Below are 24,306 nucleotides of genomic sequence, written 5' to 3' on the forward strand. Positions count from 1 at the left end.
CTGTCCTGGACAGCACTGTCTGGATCCGACTGTGCCAGCCAGGCCTCCAACGGCTTTTTAGCAGGGCAAACACTTCTCAAACTAATGTTACTATAGCCACCATAGTAGATATAGGATCCCAAATAAACAGAAATGCAGACTTGAACCACAATGGCTCTCTACCATTCCCTCTTAGCCAGTGTGATATTTTACCTAGTAAGGGTGAGGCACCTCTGGGTGAGTCTCTGTGTTACACCACAGAGGTAGGAATGGCCAGGAGCCCCCTTGGGCATCCCTGGAGGCCAGAGAAATTGTGTTGCTTCCTTCCCTCAGTGGTTCTGTTGGGGCCTCAGGAGATTGAGCTGAAAGATCAACTCAAGGGGATGATGCATAGAGGGTGAGTGTGAAGGCAAGGAGAGGGGATAAGGGCCCAGCCAGAGCATTTGCAGTGGGGACATGGAGTGGGGAGCAAGTCTGAGGTGGGGCAGACAGGAAACTGTTATTGACAGGTGACAGAGAGTTGCAGGGAGACTCCTAAGCTCCTAGGAGTCTCTCTCTCCAAGTGATCTTTGATTTTGCAGACTTACCCAGCCTTCCAGAGGCAGCCTTTGGAGCTGCCTGAACAGCATCTGTTGTGGGACTACAGCCTGTGTGGCTGCTATTGACATAATTTTTCTATGAACCCTACGCGGGGCTCAAATTCACCAACTGCAAGATCATGACCTGATCTGAAGTGGGACACTCAACCTACTGAGCCACCCTGGTGCCCCCAGAGCAATTTGTTTCTTAAAAGCTGTTCTGCAGCCTACTCTTGCCTTCCTAGGTCACTAAATGCCAGCTCTGTGCCAAAATGCAGCATGAAGTGGGTTCATCTGCCAACTTCCCCTTCAAGGCAGGCCCCAGGCTTCCATAAAAACTACAGAGTGAAAATCATGTTCTCCAGTGGCCTGATTCCTTCACCAACAGTTAAATCTGAACTATGATGAATGGCACTGGCTGGAAAAGCACCAGATTGCCCCATAGACTGATCTAGAGAGCCAGCCTGGGATGAAGCATGGCAGGTGCTAGGCCTTGTTATGGCAAAAGTCTGGCTCTGCTGGAAGCAAATTGCCCTTCTGTGGTTTGCTTCTTCTTGAAGCCCCTCATAACTCATCTAGTATCTATCAGGCACATACAAGGTGTTTTGATGATGTTTATAAAACCCACCTCTGCTGACAAGATGCTTCAATGATTTCCCGCTGACTCTGGGATAACATCCAAACTCCTAAGGATTGCCTACAATGTCATTCAGCAACTGGCCCTGCCCACCTTTTCAGTGTCCTCTTCTGAACTCTGCTCTACTCCCTTCTTAGATTGCTCTGCCTTCCTTCTTCAGCCCCTCTTCATCTGGCCAACTCTTATTTGTGCCTTAAGACTTGGCCCAAACAACACCTCCTCCAGGAAGTCTTCCCCATTTCTTCCCTACCTGCTAGCTGGGTTATATCCCCTGTGTATGCCTCTTTCAAAGCATTTAACATGAAGTGCCTTTTCTTGACACTCCTGGGTCACCTGGTTCCATAAGTTCTTTGAGGGCAAGAACTGTACCTTTTGCCTTTAATCTAACAAAGTGCCTAGAAAAAAATAGGAGATCTATAAATACTTGCTAAATGAGTGAATGACTTTTGACATATGAATGGAAATGGTTCTGGAATCCACACAACAGACTATTATAGTTCTGATTTGCCATAAGGGTCAGTCTCTAACTTCAGGTCGGTGTGTTTAGTATGACATTTGAGCAAGATGTTAGAACTGATGGTGAAAGGCTGTTTTTCTAGAATTTGGGGAAGGAAGCAAAGATCACTAGAGGCCAATATGGACTCAAGAAAAATCAGGTCAGATTAACCTTTCCTCAGAAAATATATAGCACTTGAAGTGTATCTGGATTTCAGCAGGACATCTAAAAGGTTTCTCCACTGGACCTTGTGGACCAGTGGAGAACACAGGCTGGGTGACAGTACAACTGGATGGGCTTCTGACCACTGAAAGACTGTGCCCAAAGAGTGTGGTCAGCCTGAAGGGGACCATAGGGGGTAGCACAAGGTTTGGGACCTGTCCTGGCATACACGGTTAGTAATGACTTGAATGAGAATACTGAGGGCAGGCTGACAAGAACCTGGGAGAGGGAGACAGTGCTGAATGATAAAAATCCAGATTTTTAAGGATTTTAAGAAGTTCACCGTGGACCAAGTTGAACAAGACCGAGGCTAATAATATGGCAGCAGCAGGATGCCTGAAGGCAATATGGGCTTCAGGTGACTGTCAGCCTAATAAGTCAACAGTGACGTGGCTCCCAATACCAGGCACACTCATGGGCATTAATCAAAGGACACACAGGACAAGTGCACTCTTTGCCGGTCAGACAATCTTGAACTTAGAGGGGACTGACCAGGATGGTAGAGTTGCTCATATAAAGTGATCAAAGGAAAAGAAGGCAGTTTAGTCTGAAGAAGAGAAGGCTGGGCTCAGGTCCTCAATGTATGCGTGTGTGGTCTGTACTTGGTACAGAAGCACCCAGGTTAGGGAGGAGCACGGTGCCTGCTCTCTTTCCTAGTCCATGTGCCCTGGCTTGGACTGCACCTGTCTGGAGGAAGGGGTGACTATTTGTAATCCACGGCGCAGAGGTGCACCTGTCTGGGTTTGTGCTACTAGAGCAGGTCCCTCATTGTAATTGTACGGAGGCTTCACACATGCCAGCAGTGGCAGTAATTGAGCTTCTCTGACTGACCTGCCCTTAGATATCCAAAGGCTTGTTGTGAGGGGTCAGAACCATGATCTGTGGTGTTCCAGGGACAGAACTAGGATCCACGATGGAGGTGGTGGAAGGCCAAATCCAGCTCAGTAAAAGCTGCTTGAAATATGAGCTGCCAGGAATGGCTGGGGATAGGGGGTGGGCTTGGAAGAGAGTGAGTTCCTTGTCTTTGCAGATCATTCAGAAAAGGCTAGAAGTCCACCAGGCATAGAATTTGGAGGGGTCTAACGTCCTGGCGTCTCATTATTCCAAGACACTGGCAGGCAGGTACCAACCTGATCAGTGTGCCTTGAGTTTCAGTCATACCTGATATGGGTTTGTCCTAATACTTTCATTTCTTTCCTAGATGACCCCATCTTCAGTGTTGGAGTAAAGTGTATACATAGGAGGGGAGCAGATCTTGAGCTACAACCTTTTTGTTTGTTTTTATTGTAGTAAAATATATGTAACGTAAAATTTGCCATTTAAACCATTTCTTTTTGTAAGTAGGCTCCACACCCAGCATGGAGCCCAATGTGGGGCTTGAACTCACAACCCTGATATCATGGCCTGAGCTGAAATCAAGAGTCAAACGCTTAACCAACTGAGCCACCCAGGCGCCCCCATTTAAACTATTTTTCAGTGTAAAGTCCAGTGGCATTCACACTGTTGTACAATCGATCTCTAGAACTGTCTTCAGCTTGCAAAACTGAAATTCTTATACCCACTGAACACCAACTCCCCATTCGCCCTCCCCCCAGCTCCTAACAACCACCATTCTACTTTCTGTCTCCATGAATTTGACTACTGTGGGTGCCTCATATAAGTGGAATCGTGCAGAATTTATACTTTTGTGACTGGCTTTTTTCACTGAGCATAAGGTCTTCAAGGTGCATCCATGATGAAGCATGTGTCAGGGTTGACTTCCTTTTTTTAAAGGAGAGGCACAACAGTCTGTGCTTCAAACACGTTTCTGAGCATGCCCTGCCCTAATCACCTCTGTATCTCTGGTTGAGAATCTCTGAGCTGCAGAGACCAAAAGGGACCACTTCACCCATTCATCAGAATACACAGTACTACACTTGGGTATCATTGAAAGCTTAAATGAAATACATGTAAATCATCAAGCTCTGAGGAAAAATGTATCCCCAACCAAGCTAGTGAATTCTCTGTCTCGTAATTAAAAACTGAAGTGTTGTTAATAAAATTACGGGGAATATTTGAAGAACTTAGAAAAATATAAATTTGAGGGAAATGTTGTTTTAAAAAATTAGGTATGTTTTGCTAAATCAGGTTTTTAAAGAAATGGTTGAATTTCAAAGGCAACTGGATTTGTTTCTACCTAATGTACTTATGTTTAATTTGTTAATGATCCTAAAAGCTCTGCTATGGCCAAATATCCACATACACTCTCTTATCTTGCCTTTTCAGCACTATTTAGGAATAGTCAAGAGTACACAGTTGATAACTTTAAGGACTGTGTGTATGTATATTGTATGTATTAAGTACATATTATTGTTAAATATATATTATATAGACTTGTTATGGATTCAAATAGATATATACCAAAAATTGTTGAAGCTGGTTTGCTTTGTGGAGAGGAAACGGGATGGTGGAATAAGGAGGGTTGGAAATGTTACCTTTCTGTTGGTTGTTTTTTTTTTTTTTGTACTGTACATTTTAAAAATGTTTTCTAGTTAGTGGAATTATTGGCTATTTTAGTTTCTCTCTTTTAAGTTTTGAATATTAAAAAATCAATGCAGGAAATGTTGCTAAAACAACTCATTCATCAACAAACTCCAAGGTTACTTTAAAAAGTTGGCTGAATCTGAAATTAGTCAACATGCAAATTCAAATTTCTCTCTCCTAATTTATTAGAAATCAGTCTTTGCCCAAAATTAAAATTATAACAAGTGATTGCTACTTTAAGCCTGAGTGTTCATATATTCATTCTAAGGGAATAAGGGAAGCATTGGGAAATGGGTTAAGCGGAAAGTCTTCTTTGCTTGGGTTAATGTTACAAAAAAAATACACTCCAAAATGACTAACTTTCAATACATACCTCTAGTCCACCATCCTGGTAATTTTCCATTAATCTCTGTACAAATTTTTCAACTATTTGTGGTCTGATAACTGAAAAGTTTTCTTTCATGACATGGTGCTTCCAAAGGTCTAGGGGGAGAAACATAATGATGCTAGTATCATGAAACACTGAACAATGATTAATGGCATTACACTGGACACAAGAAGCTGTTATTTCCAAATCCACAAAACTTAACAGGTGAGGAAGGGGGAAGGGAGGAAGTGGATGAGGACACAGGATCCTCCAGAACATAGGAATAAGGAAGATCTACAAGAGTCCTAATGAAAAGATTTGGAAGAGTATCTCTGAAACCCCATGAACAATATTCTGTTATCCTAACTAAAGATCCCGAATCAAATGTTATTATTGATCCTACATGATACCTATTTTCACTAAGTCATTAAGTATCTGAACAATTATTTTGGCCTAATGTAGTTAGCATAAATAAATGAAGAGCTATTATAGTTACAGTTACAGACTAGAAATGTTGAGGGCTGACAGGCTATGAACTTTAGCTCCTGGATTGAAGCAGCAATAGGCTGACACATACAAGATGAGGCATATATGCAATATTCAGAGAAGCATTGTTTAGGACGGCAGAAGCTTGGACGCAACATATAAACTATGGTATATCCTTCCAATGGAATAGTATGCATCTCTGAAAAGAAACCTCCCCATGTACTAATAGGAAAAGAACCATAGATTTTTTTTCCCAATTTTTTTAATGTTTATTTTTATTTTTTTTAGAGAGAGAGACAGAGCATGAGCAGGGGAGGGGCAGAGAGAGAGATAGAGGGAGACACAGAATCTGAAGCAGGCTCTAGGCTCTGAGCTGTCAGCAAAGAGCATGATGCGGGGCTTGAGCCCACGAACCGTGAGATCATGACCTGAGCCGAAGTCGGACACTTAACCAATTGAGCCACCCAGGTGCCCTAAGAACTATTGATTTCTATGTGAAAAATGCAAGGTGAAGAAAAGTGAATATAACATGTTATGTTTTATAAGAAAGACATGATAAATATTAAATGAGGGGATATCCCCTCAAGCCTACTCAAGATTATTGCTCCAGAATGCCAGTGTTCTCCAATATCACTTCTCCCCTCTTTCTTGGATCATTCACAATAGTTCATGTTATCTCTCCCACCTCATAAAATCCTGCTTTTGACCCCACTTCCCCTGTCAGCTATTGCTTCATTTTTTTCGCTCTCTTTTTAGCAAAACTCTCAGGAAGAAAGGCCTATCCTGGCTGGCTGTGACTTCTCTCCAAATCCTTCGTAAGCCCACTCACCCGGCTTTCCCCTCCATCACTCCCCTGAACCTGATTTTGTTATAAACACCAGTGACCTCAACATGACTAAAAACATTGCTTTTACCTGACTACCAGAAGCATTTCACACAATTTGTCACATTCCTCCTGCTTGAGAAACTTTCATCACTAGATGTTGGGACACCACTGTCTTAGTTTTCCTCTACCTCAGTGTCTGCTCCTTCTAAGTCCCTTTTGCTGGTTCTCCTTGTCCTCTCCCCCAGCTCTCTTTTTGTTTGTTTTGTTTTAAGTTTATTTATTTTTAGACAGAGAGAGAGAGAGAGAGCAGGGGAGGGGCATAGAGAGAGGGAGAGAGAGAGAATTCCAAGCAGACTCCATGCTGTCAGTGCAGAGCCTGACAGGGCTCGAATTCATGAACCGTGAGATTATAACCTGAGCCGAAATCAAGAGTCAGACACTTAACGGACTGAGCCACCCAGGCTCCCCAACCCACCCTGGAACTTAACATAAGAGTGTCCTAGGACTCAGCCCTTGGTTCACCTCCTTTTTTTCTATCTACGCTCACTTCCTTGGCTATCTTATGTAGTCTCATAGCTAAATACCATCCATATGTGGACAACCTTCAAATTGAGATCTAATACTCACTTGGCATCTCTTCTTGGATGTCTAAAAGGGTTTTCTTTTCGTTTTTTAAAATTAATTAATTATATTTTGAGATTGAGAGAGAGGCAGAGGGAGAGTGAGAGAGAGAATCCTAAGCAGTCTTGATCTCACGACTGTGAGATCATGACCTGAGCCAAAATTGAGTTGGATGCTTAACTAACTGAGCCACCCAGGCACCCCTAAAAGGTATTTCAAACATCACTTGTGCATAATTAAATTCTTTATTTTTTTTAAACTTTTTAAAAAAAATGTTTATTTATTCTTGAGAGAGAGAGACAGAGTGTGAGCGGGAGAAGGGCAGAGAGAGAGGGAGACACAGAATCCAAAGAAGGCTCCAGGCTCCGGGCTGTCAGCACAGAACCTGACACAGGGCTTGACCTCACTAAATGCGAGATCATGACCCAAACCGAAGTTGGTCGCTTAACCTACTGAGCCACCCAGGCGCCCTAATCTTTGAACTTCTCTCCCTAATTTGCCATCTCAGCTAATGGCAATTCTATTTTCCCAATTGCACAGGTCAAAAATCTTGGGAGTTTTATCATGGACTCTTCTCTTTCCCCCACACCCAACACACAATCCATTAGTAGTTACTTCAAAAGCATGCCCTGAATCTGACCACTTAATACTTTCACTGCTCCCAACCTTGTTTGAGCCACCATCTCCCCTTGCTGGGATTATTGTAGTGGCCTCCAAAGCAGCCTCTCCCTTCTTCCATCCTTTTTCCTTTACAGTCCATTCTCAACACAGCAGCCAGAGACACGCCATTAACATATGCCAGATCAAAATCTGGGACAGGCACTGCCTCACACTCGGAGCAAACACTAAGAATAGGCCCTGCATGATACACTCTCTCTCTTTTCACCCTTCCTCTCTGACTTCACCTCCTCCTTGTTTCCCACTCTCTCTCCACTCCGGCTATGGGTATTTCTGCTTCATAAACATGGTAGGCACACTCTGCTCAAGTCCCTTGGATGGACTGTTCTTCTGTCTGGGATGCTCTTCCCGCAGATACCCACATACCTCCTTCAAACTTTGCTCAATATGTCACTTTCTCCCTGAAGTCTATCCTGACCGTCCTATTTAAAATTGCAATGCGCTCCCTTCAAACCTCCATATGCCATCCTCCTTACTCCATTATTTTCTTACTTCTTGTGTTACTTATTATCTGTGTATCCTCTTCTAGATGATAAACTCCACAAGAGTAAGGAGTTTTACTCCATGACAGTAAGGTTGTACCCCAAAATGGTGCCTAAAATATAGTAGTGTGTAACATACTAGGTGCTCAATAAATAGATAATTGAATGAAAGAATGAATTAGTGTAGGCATAAAGAAGCACCCTTAGGATATATTAAAAACTAATAAAAATGGCTACTTGGGGTGGCAAAAAGGGATCAGTGGTAGCAACTTGATCTCTAAATATGTATATTGTTGTATCGTTTTGAGTTTTAACCAGGTGAATGTTTTAGCTGTTAAAAAAAATCAAACTTAAAAACAACAGGACGGTGCTGGAGCAGTGGAAATATGTCAACACTCCTTAACTTCCATATGGAAGAGCAAAAGCACATGTGTATGTTTAATTACGTTGGGTAGGGCCTACTTCCTTGTGCATGGCCCCAGGGGAGTCTTGAAACAAAGAGAAACCTATGGAGTCAGAGATAGAAGCCAAGCCCTGCCCCACTCCCTTTTCTGCTGTGGGGGTTCTGGCCATCAGCAAGAGTACACACAGGGCCACTCCCTGTCGCCAGCTGTTTCTAATTTCAGACGTGATTTCATACTCATACTTTCATTTTTCTGACAGGAGACTCGGTACACACAAGAGGAAACATTCAGCACAGTCCTCTCAGAAATGTGGATATGACAATGCAGGAGTACCTGGTATTTGCAATTACGTTGTTTACTGGGTGGTCCTGAGTTTGAAAATGGGGTTCCACGATTCTTCTACAATTGGCTACTTTCCATCACGAACATATAAATCTGACTTTGTTTTTCCTTTAGGACAATAAAGGTGATTAGACATAACACCATTGTCCTGGTACAGCTGAAGTGGAAAATCTAAAAAAAAGTTAATGTGCCTAGAAGTTCACACTTCTTAAGATGTTTAAGACTTTCGTACGTCTAAGCTTTGACAAAATGGAGTTCATGTATGCTTCAGAAATTTTTCAGACACAGAATTGGATACTTTTTCCAGGGTACTTGAGTGGTAGGTCTCTGGGTTATGGAAAAGCTTGGCAAGGGACCACATCTGCCACATATTTCTGGTTTGGGGACTGTCAGCTGGCAAATGCCCACAGAGCTGGTTTGGGTTTAGCTCTGGGGCTCAGCTGAAGGGGAAGTATTTTACCAGAGTGCTGGAAATCTTCCCACCGTGCTTCTTCCTCATGAGTTCAAGTTCAGACATACAAGTACATCTGTAGGCAGGCGTCAGGGGAAGCCAGGGAGAATAGAATTCATCCAAGAGAAGTAATTTCTGGCCAAGCGGAGTTGGTGGTCTCTAAATGTGTCTCATTTTCATTGTGTGTTGTGTTTGTGGCTTCTCTGAGATGAAGCAGTTTTTGACAGTAGCATGGAGGTGGGAAAGAGACAGCACACTGGGGGTCAAATTAGGGTTTTGTTCTTTCCTCTCATTCTGTGCCCAGGTCCTTTGGCTGGAGGAAACTTTGACTTCCTCCTCGCCAAACCACTTCCCCTCTCTCCCTCTATGAATGCTCCCCCCACCCCTATGCAGCCTCCTCCCTCTAGGAAGCGTATCTTGGTTTGGTAGCATTTCACTTCTCTAACACAACCACCGGCCTCTGTGCCTGAGTGGCTCCTGGGTCCTGAGCCAAGCAGAACTGAAACTTGAAGGCACACAACTGCCAACCAAGGTTGTTCTCCTGACCACCAGGGTTCCCCCAGAAGGTGGGTAGGTTGAAACCTTATTGCTTTAAGCAATGTATTTTGTACTCCTGTGTTTCTCAAACTGCTCCCCAGAACGGTTGAGTTGATGATAGATATTCCCAAGGGGAGAAAAGTGTTCTGTGGTCAAATAAAGGTAAAGAACATTTCATACTCTCTCTCCTGGAGATTTACAGTGCACAGTAGGATAGTAAAGGCTCTGAGGTCTAGAGCAAAGAAATCTTTTTAGCATTATTTACCACAAGTTTCCCAAACTTCTTTGACAACAAATAAAACCTTTCCCCCACAACAACCCCTGCAAAACGTAGCAGAAATCCTCTTATCCAATCAAGACTAAGAGTTGGTTGATCAAAAGAAGTCTGATAAACCAGAGAATGCTTAAAAAATGACATGTAGTACCTTAAACATTCTATTTAACTTAAAAAACATAAATATACAAACATTTGCCAATTTTCTAATATAGAACTTAGGTCTTTCCTTTGTATGTGCCCACACATTGGAGTTCTGTACTATCTTTCTTCTATAAACCATAACACATAGTACATGGTCTACAATTCCTAGTGTGTATTTTGTTGTTTTTGTTTGTTTGTTTACTTGTTTCTTTTTTTTATGAAGAAAAAATAAAAAGACCATGAAAAATCCAAATATGTCATTTTTTAAGGGCAGTTTTAAGTCCATAGAAAAATTGAGCAGATGGGTACAGAGAGTTCCCATATATTCCCTGCCCCCTTCACCTCCAACACACAGCCTCCCCAACTATCAACATCCCACACCAGTGTGGTATGTCTGTCATAACTGATGAGCATACACTAACATGTTATTATCACCCAAAGTCCATAGTTTACATTACAGTTCACAATCTTGGTGAAACTATAGGTTTGACAAATGTATAATTGGCATCTATCCACTATTATATTATCATAAAGAATAGTTTCACTGCCCTAAAATCCCCGTGTTCTGCCTGTTCATCTTTCTCTCCCCTCTAACCCTTTGGCAACCACTGATCTTTTTGCTATCTCCATGGTTCTGCCTTTTCTCGAATGTCATATGGTTGGAATCATGCAATGTGTAGCCTTTTCAGGTGGGCTTCTTTCACTTAGTAATGTGCATTTTTATCCTTGTCTTTTCATGATTTGATAGCTCATTTCTTTTTAGCATTAAATAATATTCCATTGACTGGATGTACCACAGTTTATCCATTTCAACTTTTTTTTTTTAAGTGTATTTATTTATTTAGAGAGAGAGAGAGACAGAGAGACAGAGCGAGAGAGAGAGAGAACAAGAAGGGGAGGGGCAGAGAGGAGAGATAGAATCCCAAATAGGCTCCATGCCATCAGTGCACAGCCTGATGCAGGGCTCGATAATGACCTGAACCAAGATCGGGAGTTGGACGCTTAACCAACTGCACCACCCAGGCACCCCTCAACTTGATTTTTATTGAGAAGATCTCTTTTTGTACTCCCATTTCATTGGTTTATATAATACTTAATTAAATTACCCACACACAATGACAAATAAAAGTGGCATAAACCGGTTTGAAGCAAACAATGATCAGTGAAGCTAGGTAAACACAGGCAATCCAAAGACTGTGATTAACGACTATTTTGCCGGCTTGTGTTACGAAGGGAATGGGAAGCTTCAGGCAGCCTGGGAGTCTGTTAGTGCAAAGTGCATGAGAGAACTCCTGCCCTAGAATGTTGGGGAACTTGTGTTCTAGGGCACACTGCTGGGAATGCTGGCCTCGGCCACCCTCTTTTAAGTGTTTGGATTGTGCTTCCCTTAAGCAAAACATTTTTGTCCACTCACTGTTAACATATGTATATTTGTGTATTTCTAACTACCTACAACACTATCACTGGCTAATACTGTATAGTATGATGTACTCAGGGCCAGGCTCATTAACAATGAGAATGGAGCTCAGTCTACATTCCTAGAGTTTTCTTGACCTTTTGAAATTTTTTGTCTGACTTCTTATCAGATGTGGTTAACTTATCTTTTTTAACCTCATACTGTGGCTGAAGATAAGCATGTACCAGGATTAGAAATGTCTTTACTATTACTTTTTTCTTTTTTAAAAAGTTTTTTTTAATGTTTATTTTATTTTTGAGAGAGAGAGAGAGAGAGAGACAGAGTGTGAGTGGGGGAGGGGCAGAGAGAGAGGGAGACACAGAATCCGAAGCAGGCTCCAGGCTCTGAGCTGTCAGCACAGAGCCTGACGCAGGGCTCGAACTCACAAACCATGAGATCGTGACCTGAGCTGAAGTTGGACGCTTCACTGAGCCACCCAGGCACCCCTGTCTTTACTATTTCTTAGTGCTTGCTTGTGGATTGCCTCCAAGTGGTCACTTCAGGACACCCCAGTGTGTAGTGTGACATGTGACTTCTTACATATGAATTTAATCTACTTAGAAGTTTTAATGTTTTCTTCCCACACTCCTGGGATATACGCACTCCACTTTGGAGACTGCTGACCTTATAAATGTTCAGAGAAATTGAGAAAATCAATTAAAAATGACTTGAATGCTAAAATGCTAAATATGGAGAATAGCGGAGCCTTTTTGAATCAGTGGAACCCATCTCCATGCTAAGCCAAGCCCTGAGGCTGAATAAGATTGTCTGGAGCTGCTTTTTAAAGCTCCCAGGGGAGCACTAGTTCAGCTATCACAAACCAACACTGGGCCAGGTGTGGCTGCTGCATTTTCGGATGCTCACTGACAAACTGGAAACCCATTCAGAAGCTCTAGAAGAAGACTAAGCTCCAAGACAAGGTGGGAAAGAGGGAAACGATTGAGAAGTATTAGAGGGCTAATTTCTGGCAGGCACAAACATAGACACCAGAGTTGTCCAACAGGGAAAGAGGAGACCCTGAGGGAAGGACAAGAGCCTGGCATGTCCCCTGGGTCTCAATAGTCTCCATTCCTAACTCCCTCTGTAGAAATCCCTAACCCCAAGGTAACCTTGACCTCAAAGGCGGCCTGTGTCCGAAGCCCCATCCACTATGGCTGCTTTTTGCCGCTGAGATGAGCAAAAAGCATCTCTTGGTGGAGATTCCAAGGTTTTATTGCTTTCTTCGAAGTTTCCTAGCCCACAGAGGTCTCAGGAAGACTACACTGAAGAACACCGGGCATACGGTGGGGACTCCATCACTTGCACTGAGGGAACTCACTACAGGAGGACACTCATATTGAGTCAACAATAAGAAAATACCCTCACTATTGGCATTTACATGTACATGAGTACAGAATCTGAACAAGAGTTTACAATTGGCCCGTACACTCTAGCCAAAGTAAGTTTTGATAATATCTTTTTTTTTATTAATGTTTATTTATTTTTGAGACAGAGAGAGACAGAGCATGAACGGGGGAGGGTCAGAGAGAGAGGGAGACACAGAATCTGAAACAGGCTCCAGGCTCTGAGCGGTCAGCACAGAGCCTGACGCAGGGCTCGAACTCACGGACCGCGAGATCATGACCTGAGCTGAAGTCGGACACTTAACCGACTGAGCCACCCAGGAGCCCCTAAATTTTGATAATATCAATGTTAGCACCATTAAAAATAACTCTACCCCAGAGCAAAAGCATAAGAGACTCTTAAAAACTGAGAACAAACTGAGGGTTGATGGGGGGTGGGAGGGAGGTGGGGGTAGGTGATGGGCATTGAAGAGAGCATCTTTTGGGATGAGCACTGGGTGTTGTATGGAAACTAATTTGACAATAAATTTCATATAATAAAAAAATAAATAAATAAATAAATAAATAAATAAATAAAACTCTACCCCGCCCCTCTGCCTAACTCCCACCAGCTCCTTATGGAGGCTCTTTCCAAGCACAGCTGACAGCACCCTGCACAAGGCAGCACACAGAGCCACAAAGCAAAAAAGCTTTGTCCCTTGCCCCCCATCTGGGTGTCTCATTAAACCACAGCCTGAAACATGAAGATGGTTGCACCTGCTGTGCACTTGTGGATTTTCTCCCAAGACTCAGAGGGGAGTTGCCTGGAAGCAGCCATCACAGCACAATAACACGTGCTTTTTGTGTCTTGTTAAATGTTCTGTAAATGAAGATCAACCACACTCAGCTTTCTGGTGACATTCAGCTCTCTGGTGACACCCCTAGCCAAGAAGTGGCTTGCCTTCTCACTGCATAGCCTTCTGCCAAAGCCCTGTTTATAGAATTCAATTACTCGAAGCACTGATAAAATGACAATGTCTTAGGTGAGGACAGATGTTATTAATTAACATTATAATGTCTGTGGACTTTGTCTCAAGAAGAAAATCTAATTTAGTTTGCTAGTCAAACAACCCCTCCATGGTTCAAATGTTGTGAATTTTCCTACAGAATTAGTAGGAGTTAGGAGTAGACAGTTCAGACAGGACCAGCTACGTAATCTATGGCACGCTGTGCAAAATAAAAATGCAGGGCCTCTTTTCCAAAAAGCAGGGAAGAAAAGCACCATTATAGATACTAAAATATAGTCTTTTCTTTCTTCTGCAGTCTCTTTCTTGACCTGTCATGGTGTTTTTATTTGTTTTTAATGTTGTACTCCTTAGGCATGGGAATGCTTGTGAGGAGAGTGAGACACTCACTCCGAGGAGCTCTACCCTGTGACTGGGAGCATGACTGCCTGTGTAGCTACTGAACTGAGGTTCTGTGCCCTGGCCAGGGGTGGAGAAGTTGAACCAGGCATCTTTCCTTCCCAGGGGCCCACTGTGGACAGGCAATCCCTAGGGTATTGTAACCTCTGTCCTGGGATATTGTACAAATCTTAGGATAGGCAATAGGCTTGCTCCCACTGAGTCACCCATTAGATGTACCATGATGTTGCCAGACTAGGGTCATTGAGATATTACTAGGTACACATATCCCCATCCTCCTCCTGCTCAGCAACCGCCACCCCCCCCCACCCCCGGAGTGGAGGGCAGCAGCAATGGCCTAGTGGGGATGGTGAGGGGGAGATTAGGGGTGCCCAGGGTACTAGAGAGCAGACGAATAGGTAGCTGAGAGCCATTCGGCAAGGTGGGGAGGCAGTAAGAAGCAGGACTTCATGTAAAGCAAGGCTCCAAGTCTTGGTGCATTCTCCATTGACTCACTGGATTCCACTTACAAAACACAAACTCTTAGTCAAAATTAAGAGTTTCAAGATGGCAGCCATAGACTATTAAGCCCCAAGTACCCCTGAATCCTGTGTGAGTGTGCTGATCACATGTCCATGAAGTGACCCTGACTTTAGAGCTCAGATGAAAGGAAATAATTTTGATTACCTTCCCACCCCAAATACATGTGTTTGTAAGATTTTTACATTTATATGTTATATATATGTATAATACATACGTGAACTTAAATATATTACAAGTAAGAAAAGCTTATATGTTTTCCCCATTTCAACTTTATTTCAGTTATGAGTTAATCAACAGAGCTGAAACTGAACTTAACAAATGTTTTCTATTTAAAAGATTTTAAGTGGAAGGAAATATGTCAAAATGTTAATAGTTCTCTCTGGGCCAAGTTATTAAAAAGTAATTTTTATATCATTGTTTGGACATTGTAGTACCTCTTTACCATGAAAATGACACATGGATTGCTTTCATAATTAGGAAAAAACCAATAAATGCTATTTTGTAAAGTAATAAAATAAACATACTTTACCTGTAGGGAGAGTACCCTGGTCCTTGGACTTTTCTGATACAACCAGTGCTCTTTCTCTCTTAACTTTTCTTAATACTTCCTGGATCATATGAATTTCAAGATTTTCCAGAAGCTTCTGAAGCTAGAGTAAGAAGTTTGAGTCACTTTCTACACTCAGCTTATACTCTGAGCTCCCAAGTCACATTCCTGCAAAAGGGTCTGGGATTAGGTGCTGTCCCTTAGCTACTCTCTCCCGGGGAAGACGAAAGGGTTCCTTTCTTGGGTTTCTAAGTACTTCTGCGACCGTAGATATACCTCTTTGGGGATCAGCATCTTTTCCTGGTCCACATCCCCACTGATAAAACATAACCTTTTATTTATTTATTTTTATTATTTTATTTTATTTTTTTAAACCAAGTTCTGCTAAATTGCAAAGTGCTCAATGTCTGAGGTGACCTCATGTGTTTGGGGGTCTCTAAATGTGGCCAGGAATTTCATGAGCTGTTATTACAAGAGAAACCCCTGGGCCTGAAACTTGATTTAGATATCAAGAGGGATTTCATGAGAAGATTAAAATTCTAAATATGACCAATAGAAAATTTTCCCAATAACCATGAACTCTTACTTTATCCATTATGCTTGTTGGGCCCACATTTCTCCCTGTCAGAGGACCCCAGGTACTAGAGAGAACCAGGATTCAGAAGGGTAAGCAAGGGGATTCGGGACTGGGATGTGTGTATGTTGGAGGCGGGGGAGCTGAATTCTCCTTGGTGTTCAGGGGACGTGAATCTCTGCATTGACACTGAAACAGCTAGAGGTTTTGTTTGCCTGTGACAGTGAGCACAGCCACATTGGGTCTATGTCCTAGGACAAAGGTAAACAAACACTTGGGAAAAGAGTCTCTCACATAGATCATCTAGCATATACCAAATGGATTAGTGCATAAGTTGCGTGGTCTTACTCTCAGAAAAAAAAAAAATCACAGGAGCTATTTTAAATACATTCCATTGCCATGGGTGTGTGTGGGGGGCAGATAATTGTGTGCCAGATTTTATGTTTTTTTTTTCAGTTTATTTATTTATTTTGAGAGAGACAGAGACAGTGCGAGTGGGGGAGGGGCAGAGAGAGAGTGAGAGAGAGAATCCTAAGCAGGCTCTGCCCTGTCAGAGCAGAGCCCCACGTTGGGCTTGAACTCATGAACTGTGAGATCATGATCTGAGTTGAGATCAAGAGTCAGATGCTCAACCAACTGAACCACGCAGGTACCCCTAGATTTTATGTTTAAGATGCTAGTGGTTATGTTCTCTATCACGGTCTTTTTTTGTGTGGTAGTCCACCTTAATTTGAGGAAAATCAAAATATGAAGATTCAGACTTACAAAATGGGAACATTAGGGATAGTTATTTGCTTAATCAAAGCCCTACATGCCTTTAGGTACTTAGTTCCTTCTGAGCCTGTTCAGTGATTTACACACCTACAATCTACACTTAATGTCTTAGAAAAAAAACCACTTGGGTGTATCTGTAGTATTACATGCTTATGCCATAAAGCAAATTTTCAAAGTCAAATTCAAAATGGCTCTTGCATACCTGTTGAATTTTTATTTCAATTTCTGAAGCTCCTTTAGGGGGAAGAATAGACTGACTACTTATTATGAGATCTTCAAATTCATCTTCTTTCCCCATCCGCCTAGCTATAGCTTTCATGCTGGGGTAGAGGATGTCAGTTCTATTAAAGAAGAGAGACCAAAATTAGTAAACAAACATATTTTTTCTCATTCATATTCTCTGACAATTATTTTCATTCATGTTCTGTCTCCTATCATCATGTATAAACCTCCCAACCCATTTTAGATACTCACATCGACATCTAAATTCACTATAGTTGTTGCACCCTTAGTCAATATTAAATCCTAGGCCTTTTCCCACTGGGCACATTTAATTTTTGTCTTCATTTAGTCTTCAAAATATTGACAAGTTTTGGGGCACCTGGGTGGCTCAGTCGGTTAAGCAGCCAACTCTTGATTTCAGCTCAGGTCAAGATCTCATGGTCTGTGAGTTCAAGCTCTGCATCAGGCTCTGCACTGACAGTGCAGAGGCTGCTTGGGATTCTCTCTTTTTCTCTCTCTCTCTCCCTGCCCCTCCCCCTACTTGTGCTATCTCTAAAAATGAATTAATAAACTTTAAAAAAAATTGACAAGTTTTCTCATTCCCTAGTTACCAGGAAAGCTGACTGTGATAATTCATAAAATAGACCACAAGGACTATGGCACCAAAGAGAATCTTCTTATGCCCAGTAAGGTCCAAGGATGGTAAATGCTTGTTTGATAACAGACACATGGAAGAGGCAACATATCTTTTCTGACAGCTAATTCATCCCAGCCAGAGCCTGAAGTGTGAAAACACCCTACCATCCCACAGACCTAAGATCTCATGTTGCACCATATTATACCTCTGGCTGTAGTGGGTGAAACTCTCAGAGACTCAGCACTTGGGTCTAATGGGGTAGAAAGTAGGGAAGAGTTCACAGCAGCAGCATCTCCCTACCCAGTGCTTGCTGGGATCCTATGAACTAAAAAAGCTTAGAGTCAGCACCATGGGAACACTTGAGAAGCACAAGTTCCCAGGGACAGAACTCTGGGTAAATGATGTACAGTATTGCTTAGTGGAACCCAGCACTGTCTCTGAATTCAGTAGAACCCAGCTTTTCCTGTAAAGCACTTTTTATAGAGACATATTGCCCAGCTTCCTCTGAGCTCGGTGGGGCTGGGCATACCAGAATTCATGGACCAAATCTCTCCCTCAGAGCAAGGGGCAGGAATGTGCCAAGCCTCAGATTCCACTCGTCCACGAGAATTTCCACCTTAGCAACACTTACCCGTAGAGTTCTGAGAACTGGTTGTGGAGGGAGACAGAACTGCCGTCCTGGCCTTGCAGTTTGAGCTGGCCCCAGTGGTCCTTCAGCACTTCCAGCTGCTTCCACAGCACCAGAAATGATCTCAGGAAAGCAAGAGACATCATCGTATTGCATGGGCCCCTCAGCAGCTCGGAGATCTTGGGGCTGCTTTGGAACTGACTTCTGAATCCTGGCACTCTGGACAAATCTGGCTGAAAGCATTATAGAAATTCTTCTTTATTGATCATAGGTCAATATGCGATGACATTTTACATGCAGCCCATGCAGAATGAACATTTTGGAGAAGGCCTATTCTCCCCAGGAGGAATGGTTTGCAGGCCTATAGCACATTTAAAGCTTAGAGAGAGTAAACATTCTTCCTAAATAGACAGTATACAGAAAAGAGGGAAATGTCTCCATTTCAGCTTCCTGCTTGGGTCTTGAACCACTCATTTTAAAAACTCTTTACTTGGGTACTAACATTTTATCTGCCTTTGAAAAACGGAGCCTTTCATGTTCAGCCTCTGCATTCTGGAAAGTGCCCTTCAACACACTTGAGATTTAATTCCCCATCACGGTGGAGCTGTAATAAAACCTTAAATTAGGGGTTTTAGTCATCTTGTGGGTGAAGAAATGGAAACTTAAATTTACCTTATCTCCTATTCCTTCTCTCATCCTTTAAAAGTTCACATGTCTCTTAATTTGAATTTATTATTCACTAGGCAATTATACTTTAGGATTATTTGTTCATTTATTCATTGGTGCTTTCCTTAAGTGTTTGTTGAGGGACTGCTATGAGCCCTGGAGGATTAGAGGGAACAAGGTTTTCAGGTCCCCTCTCTGGCAGCCAGTGGTGTGAGGTCCAGGGTCACCCAGAGAGTGACAGACAAAATGGGGACCTGTGTCCAGGAACCTCAGCCTGATAACAGTGTCTCAGTCACAGGAAAAGGAATATTCCTTTGCAGAAAAGGTGGCAAACCTGGATCATAATGTTATGACAAGAAGGGCCTCAGAGAACATTCAGGTAACAGCACCTCAGATGCTCAAGTTTCTTGGCTCAGAACTGGAAGAACCACCACCCAGTGTAACTGGATCCCAGATCAGTACTAGTAACATATCTAAAGAAAGGCATGGCTGCCAGAAAGAGGCTTGGTCAGAGGCAGAGTTGGCCAGCCAGACCCAGGGGACAGCCAGCAGCTCCTGCACACAGCTGACAACCCCTCAAGTGACCTACCTACTCAACAGCAAGCTAACCCAGGCACTTTCAGATTTGCTTTATCCTCAGAAAATTTTCACCAAATGACATCTTATGCAGTGGCCAAAAATATTCAACAGACCAAGGCTGAACATGGTGACTGGGAGGGGGCAGCGTAGAGGCCATGTAATTGGCCCCCTCTGCTCAAAAAGCCCCAGGATGCTCCTTTTAAAGGGCTTGTGTGCAGTTTCACCCAAAGACCCAGTTAAAAAATGCCAGTTTAAAAAGCGCCTAGACTATATGTGAAGGCGATTTATTTGCTGATCTAAAAGCATCTGCTGGAGAAGCAGGGGCAGTTGGACTTTCCCCAGAGATGAAGGATGCCACTGGCAGATGCCAATATTTCACCCTCCACCTATCCTGCTAGCACAGGTGGGTGAACTCAGATGCAAAATCCTCTCCGCCACCACCTTGCTAAGACAAGCGGGGCGATGGACTGTGGCACTATCCCCTTTGCCTTGCTGAAGCCAGAGCAGGCATCAGTGCCAACACTTCCCTGCTCCCCAGCTGGGGCAGGCAAGAGCAAGCAGTAGCAGCAGTCTCCCACTCCCGAACTAAAGCTGGTTGGTGAGCACAGGTGGTTGCAACACTCCCCCACTCACTGGTTGGGGCTGGCAACTGTGAGCAGTCCTGGCATTTTTCTGCTCTGAGCCTAAAGCCAGAATATGCACCCAGACAAGGCACTCTCCTGCTGCATTCCTAAAACCCCTGGGCACATGCAGTCAAGACCCTTTCCTGCTGCCTTTCTAAGCTGGAGAGTGTGCCCCACCCCCTACACTCTCTAGCTGCTTAGTTAAGCCAGTGGATATGTGCAATCCATACAGAGGATGCTCCTTGACTGCCTGGCCCTCACGGCCAAGGGGGCTGACATTCCTGAGCTCCAAGGGAATATAAGAATCAGAAAGACAGTACTTGGCAGGCCACCACTCCAGGGCACTTCAGACAGCCAACTGAGACACAACCTTGCCTTCCTGTGACAAAAGCCCATTTACTTATCCTGGGGCTTCAGGCTGAGGAACAGGCTTCAAGTTTTCCATACATCTAGAGGCTACAGAAGTGCTCCCAGGGAACATAAGCAGGAAGACACCATCCTTGTGCACCCCCTTCACCTTGATACAGCTCAATAAGACCTCACAGAAAGGAGTTTATATACTTGTCTAGAGTCCCACATTTTGCAACTGTCACCCAAGGACACCTTCAGATCTTTTGGTTTGGAGGCAGCAGGGATTATGACTGTGGCCCCACAAGACTATATTTTGCATATTTTAAAAGCTGCTACCTGAGGGTCTGACTTTCGATTAGCCTGAAACTTGGTGCTAAATGAAATTCCTCCCCTTAGAACACTGACAGGCTCTGGTACATCTCGACCATAAGGACATTATCAATAATAAATCAAGTTGATCCAACAATCACAAAGTCGCAAGAAACAACCAAGAGCTAGGGCAAGGTTGAATGAGAACTTTCATCAACTGCACAAGAGCATGCCAAGGCTGAGAGAGGTAACTGTCTGGCCTAATATATAGAAACAAACACAGAGAGTCAAGCAAAGTGAGGAAACAGAAAAATATGTTCCAAATGAAAGAATAGGATAAAACCTCAGAAAGAGGTCATAATGCTATGGAGATAAGGATTCTATCTGATAAAGATTCAGGGTAATGGATGCTTACCAAACTTGGGAGAGGAATGGATTTACATAGTAAGGACTTCAACAAAGAAATAGAAAATATAATAGTATGAAACAGGAGTCCATAGAGCTGAAGAATATAATAACTGAAAAATACACTAGAGGGGTTAAACACCAGACTGGATGAAGCAGATGAACAGGTCAGCAAGCTGGAATACAAAGTAATGAAATTCACCCAGACAGAGCTGCAAAAGGGAAAAGGAATTTTAAAAAATGAAGATAGCTTAAGAGACCTATGAGACAACATCAAGCAGAATAACATTTGCATTATAGAGGTCCTAGAAAGAGAAAAGAAAGAGAAATGGGCAGAAAACTTATTTGAAGACATAATGACTGAAAACTTCCCTAACCTAGGGAAGGAAACAGATATCTAGGTTCAGGAATACCAGAGAGTTCCAAATAAGATGAACTCATTTTAATTAAAGTGTCAAAACTTAAAGAGAGAATCTTAAAAGCAGCAAGAGAAAAATTATTATTTACAAGAGAAACACCATAAGGCTATCAGCAGATTTCTCAGCAGAAACGTTGCAGGCCAGAAGAAAGTGGCATGATATATTCAAAGTACTGAAAGGCAAAAACTTCCAACCAAGAATACTCTACCTAATGGTTATCATTCAGAATTGAAGAAGAGAGAATTTTTCAGGCAAAAGCTAAAGGAGTTCATCATTCCTAAACTGGCCTTACAAGGAATGTTAAATGGACTTCTTTAAGCAGAAAAGAGATGTCACTAATTAATAACAAATATACATACAAAAGTAAAAATATCACTGGAAAAGGTGAATGTATAGTAAAGATAATGAGTTAATCACTTATAAAGCTACTATGGAGGTTAAAAGACAAAAGTAAAAAAAAAATAAAAAAAAAATAAAAGACAAAAGTAAAATTAACTAAAACTACAATGATTAGTTAAGAGATACATAAAATAAAAATATGTAAAATATGATATCAAAAACATAAAATGTGAAGGGGTGTGGTAATAAAAACATAGAGTTTAGAACATGTTCAAATTTAAGTTGCTATCAACTTAAAATTGATAGTTATATACATAGGATGATATATGCAAGCCTCAAAATAACTGTGTAGCAAAAACTCGTATTAACTACATAAAAGAAGATGACAAAGGAAACTAAACATAACACTGAAGAAAGTCATCAAACCAGAAGGGAAGAAAGAAAGAAAAAAAGGAAGGAACAGAAAGGAACTACAAAAACAGCCACTCAACAAGTAACAAAATGGCAATAAGTACATACCATCAATAATTAAAATAAATGTAAATAGGCTAAATTCTCTAATAAAAAAACATACAGTGGTTGAATAGACAGAAAATCAAGGCATATTTATATACTACCTATAAGAGACTCACTTCATAAGTAAGGACACACACTGACTGAAAGTGAAGGGATGGAAAAAGGTTATTCCATGCAAATGGAGATGAAAAAAAAAAAAAAGCTGGTGTAGCTTTAAACAAAATAGACTTTAAAGCAAAGACTATAATAAAGGAAAAGCATTTCTAAATATATATTCATCCAATGTAAAGCACCAAAAATATAAAATAAATATTAAGAGACCTAAAGGGAGAAATTGACAGCAGTACAATAATGGTAGGGGACTTTGACATCCCACTTACATCAATTGATAGATCATTCAGACAGAAAAATCAATAAGGATACATTGGTCTTAAGTGATAGAAAGAAAGCCCAAGTTAGTAAAAGGAAGAAATAATAAAAATCAGAGCAGAAATAAATGAAATCAAGACTAAAAAGATAATTTTAAAAATCAATAAAATAAAGAGGTGGTTCTTTGAAAAGATAAACAAAATTGACAAACCCTTAGCTAGACTCACCAAGAAAAAAAAGAGAGGGCTTAAAGAAATAAAATCAGAAATAAAAATCAGAAGTTACAACTGATACCACAGACATACGAAGTATCATAGAGACAATTATTAACAATTATACACAAATAAATTGTACAACCTAGAAGAAATAAACAAGTGCCTACAAATTTACAATCTTCAAAAACTGAATCATAAAAAAAACAAAAAACAAAAAAATCAAAATAGACCAATTACCAGTAAGGAGATTAAATCAGTAATCAAAAACCTCCAAACAGGGGCGCCTGGGTGGCTCAGTCGGTTGGGCGTCCGACTTCGGCTCAGGTCATGGTCTCACAGTCCGTGAGTTCGAGCCCCGCGTCGGGCTCTGTGCTGACAGCTCGGAGCCTGGAGCCTGTTTCGGATTCTGTGTCTCCCTCTCTCTGACCCTCCCCCGTTCATGCTCTGTCTGTCTCTCTCTCTCTCTCAAAAATTAATAAACGTTAAGAAAAATTAAAAAAAAAAAAACAAAAAACAAAAAACAAAAAACCTCCAAACAAAGAAAAGTCCAAGACCAGACAGCTGGTGAATACTACCAAACATTCAAAGAAGATTTAATATCTATCCTTCTCAAACACTTCTAAAATATTAAAGAGGAGGGAATGTTTCCAAACACATTTTATGAGGCCAGCATTACCTGATACCAAAAACAGACAAGGACATCACCCCTTCCAAAAATCATTACAGGCCAATATCCCTGATTAACACAGATACAAAAATCCTCAACAAAATATTATCAAACCAAATTAAACAATACATTAAAAGGATCATACACCATGATAAAATGGGATTTATTTCAGGAATGCAAGCATAATTCAACATCCACAAATCAATCAACATGATACACCACATTAATAAAATGGAGATAAAAATCATGATCATCTCAACAGACGCAGAAAAAATATTTGAAAAAACTCTCATCCATTTATGATAAAACTCTCCACAAAGTAGGTAGAGAGGAAATGCTTGTCAATGTAATAAAGGCCATATATGACAAACCCCTAGCTAATATACTCAATGGTGAGAAGATGAAAGTTTTTCCTTTAATATCAGGAACAAGACAAGGATGCCCACCTTCCCCACTTTTATTCATTATAGCATTAGAAGTCCTAGCCAGAGCAATTAGGCAAGAAAAAAAAGAAATAAAGGCATACAAGTTGGAAAAGAAGAAGTAAAACTATCACTGTTTGCAGATGACATGATACTATATGTTGAAAACCCTAAAGATTCCACAAAAGAACATTGGAATAAATGAATCTAGTGAAGTTTCAGGGTACCAAATTAATATACAAAAATCTGTTCCATTTTTATACATTAATAACA

At 41.7% G+C, this 24,306-nt stretch overlaps 1 protein-coding gene across 5 annotated transcripts in view; it reads right to left on the reverse strand.

The window, feature by feature from the left end:
* Window positions 1-24,306, reverse strand: part of CCDC162P (uncharacterized) — a 176,946-nt gene that overhangs the window by 21,152 nt on the left and 131,488 nt on the right. For all 5 annotated transcript variants that reach the window (XM_053904591.1, XM_053904590.1, XM_053904589.1 and 2 more), the window contains 4 exons: window positions 18,157-18,386; window positions 16,869-17,007; window positions 15,301-15,421; window positions 4,809-4,918 (listed from right to left, as the gene is read on the reverse strand). In XM_053904591.1, the coding sequence (XP_053760566.1) occupies window positions 4,809-4,918; window positions 15,301-15,421; window positions 16,869-17,007; window positions 18,157-18,386 (600 nt within the window). The remainder of the gene's footprint in view (window positions 1-4,808; window positions 4,919-15,300; window positions 15,422-16,868; window positions 17,008-18,156; window positions 18,387-24,306) is intronic.

Source organism: Panthera pardus, unplaced genomic scaffold (assembly GCF_024362965.1).
Source record: "Panthera pardus isolate Hobbes unplaced genomic scaffold, ASM2436296v1 HiC_scaffold_17, whole genome shotgun sequence".
NCBI classification, from domain to species: Eukaryota; Metazoa; Chordata; class Mammalia; order Carnivora; family Felidae; genus Panthera; species Panthera pardus.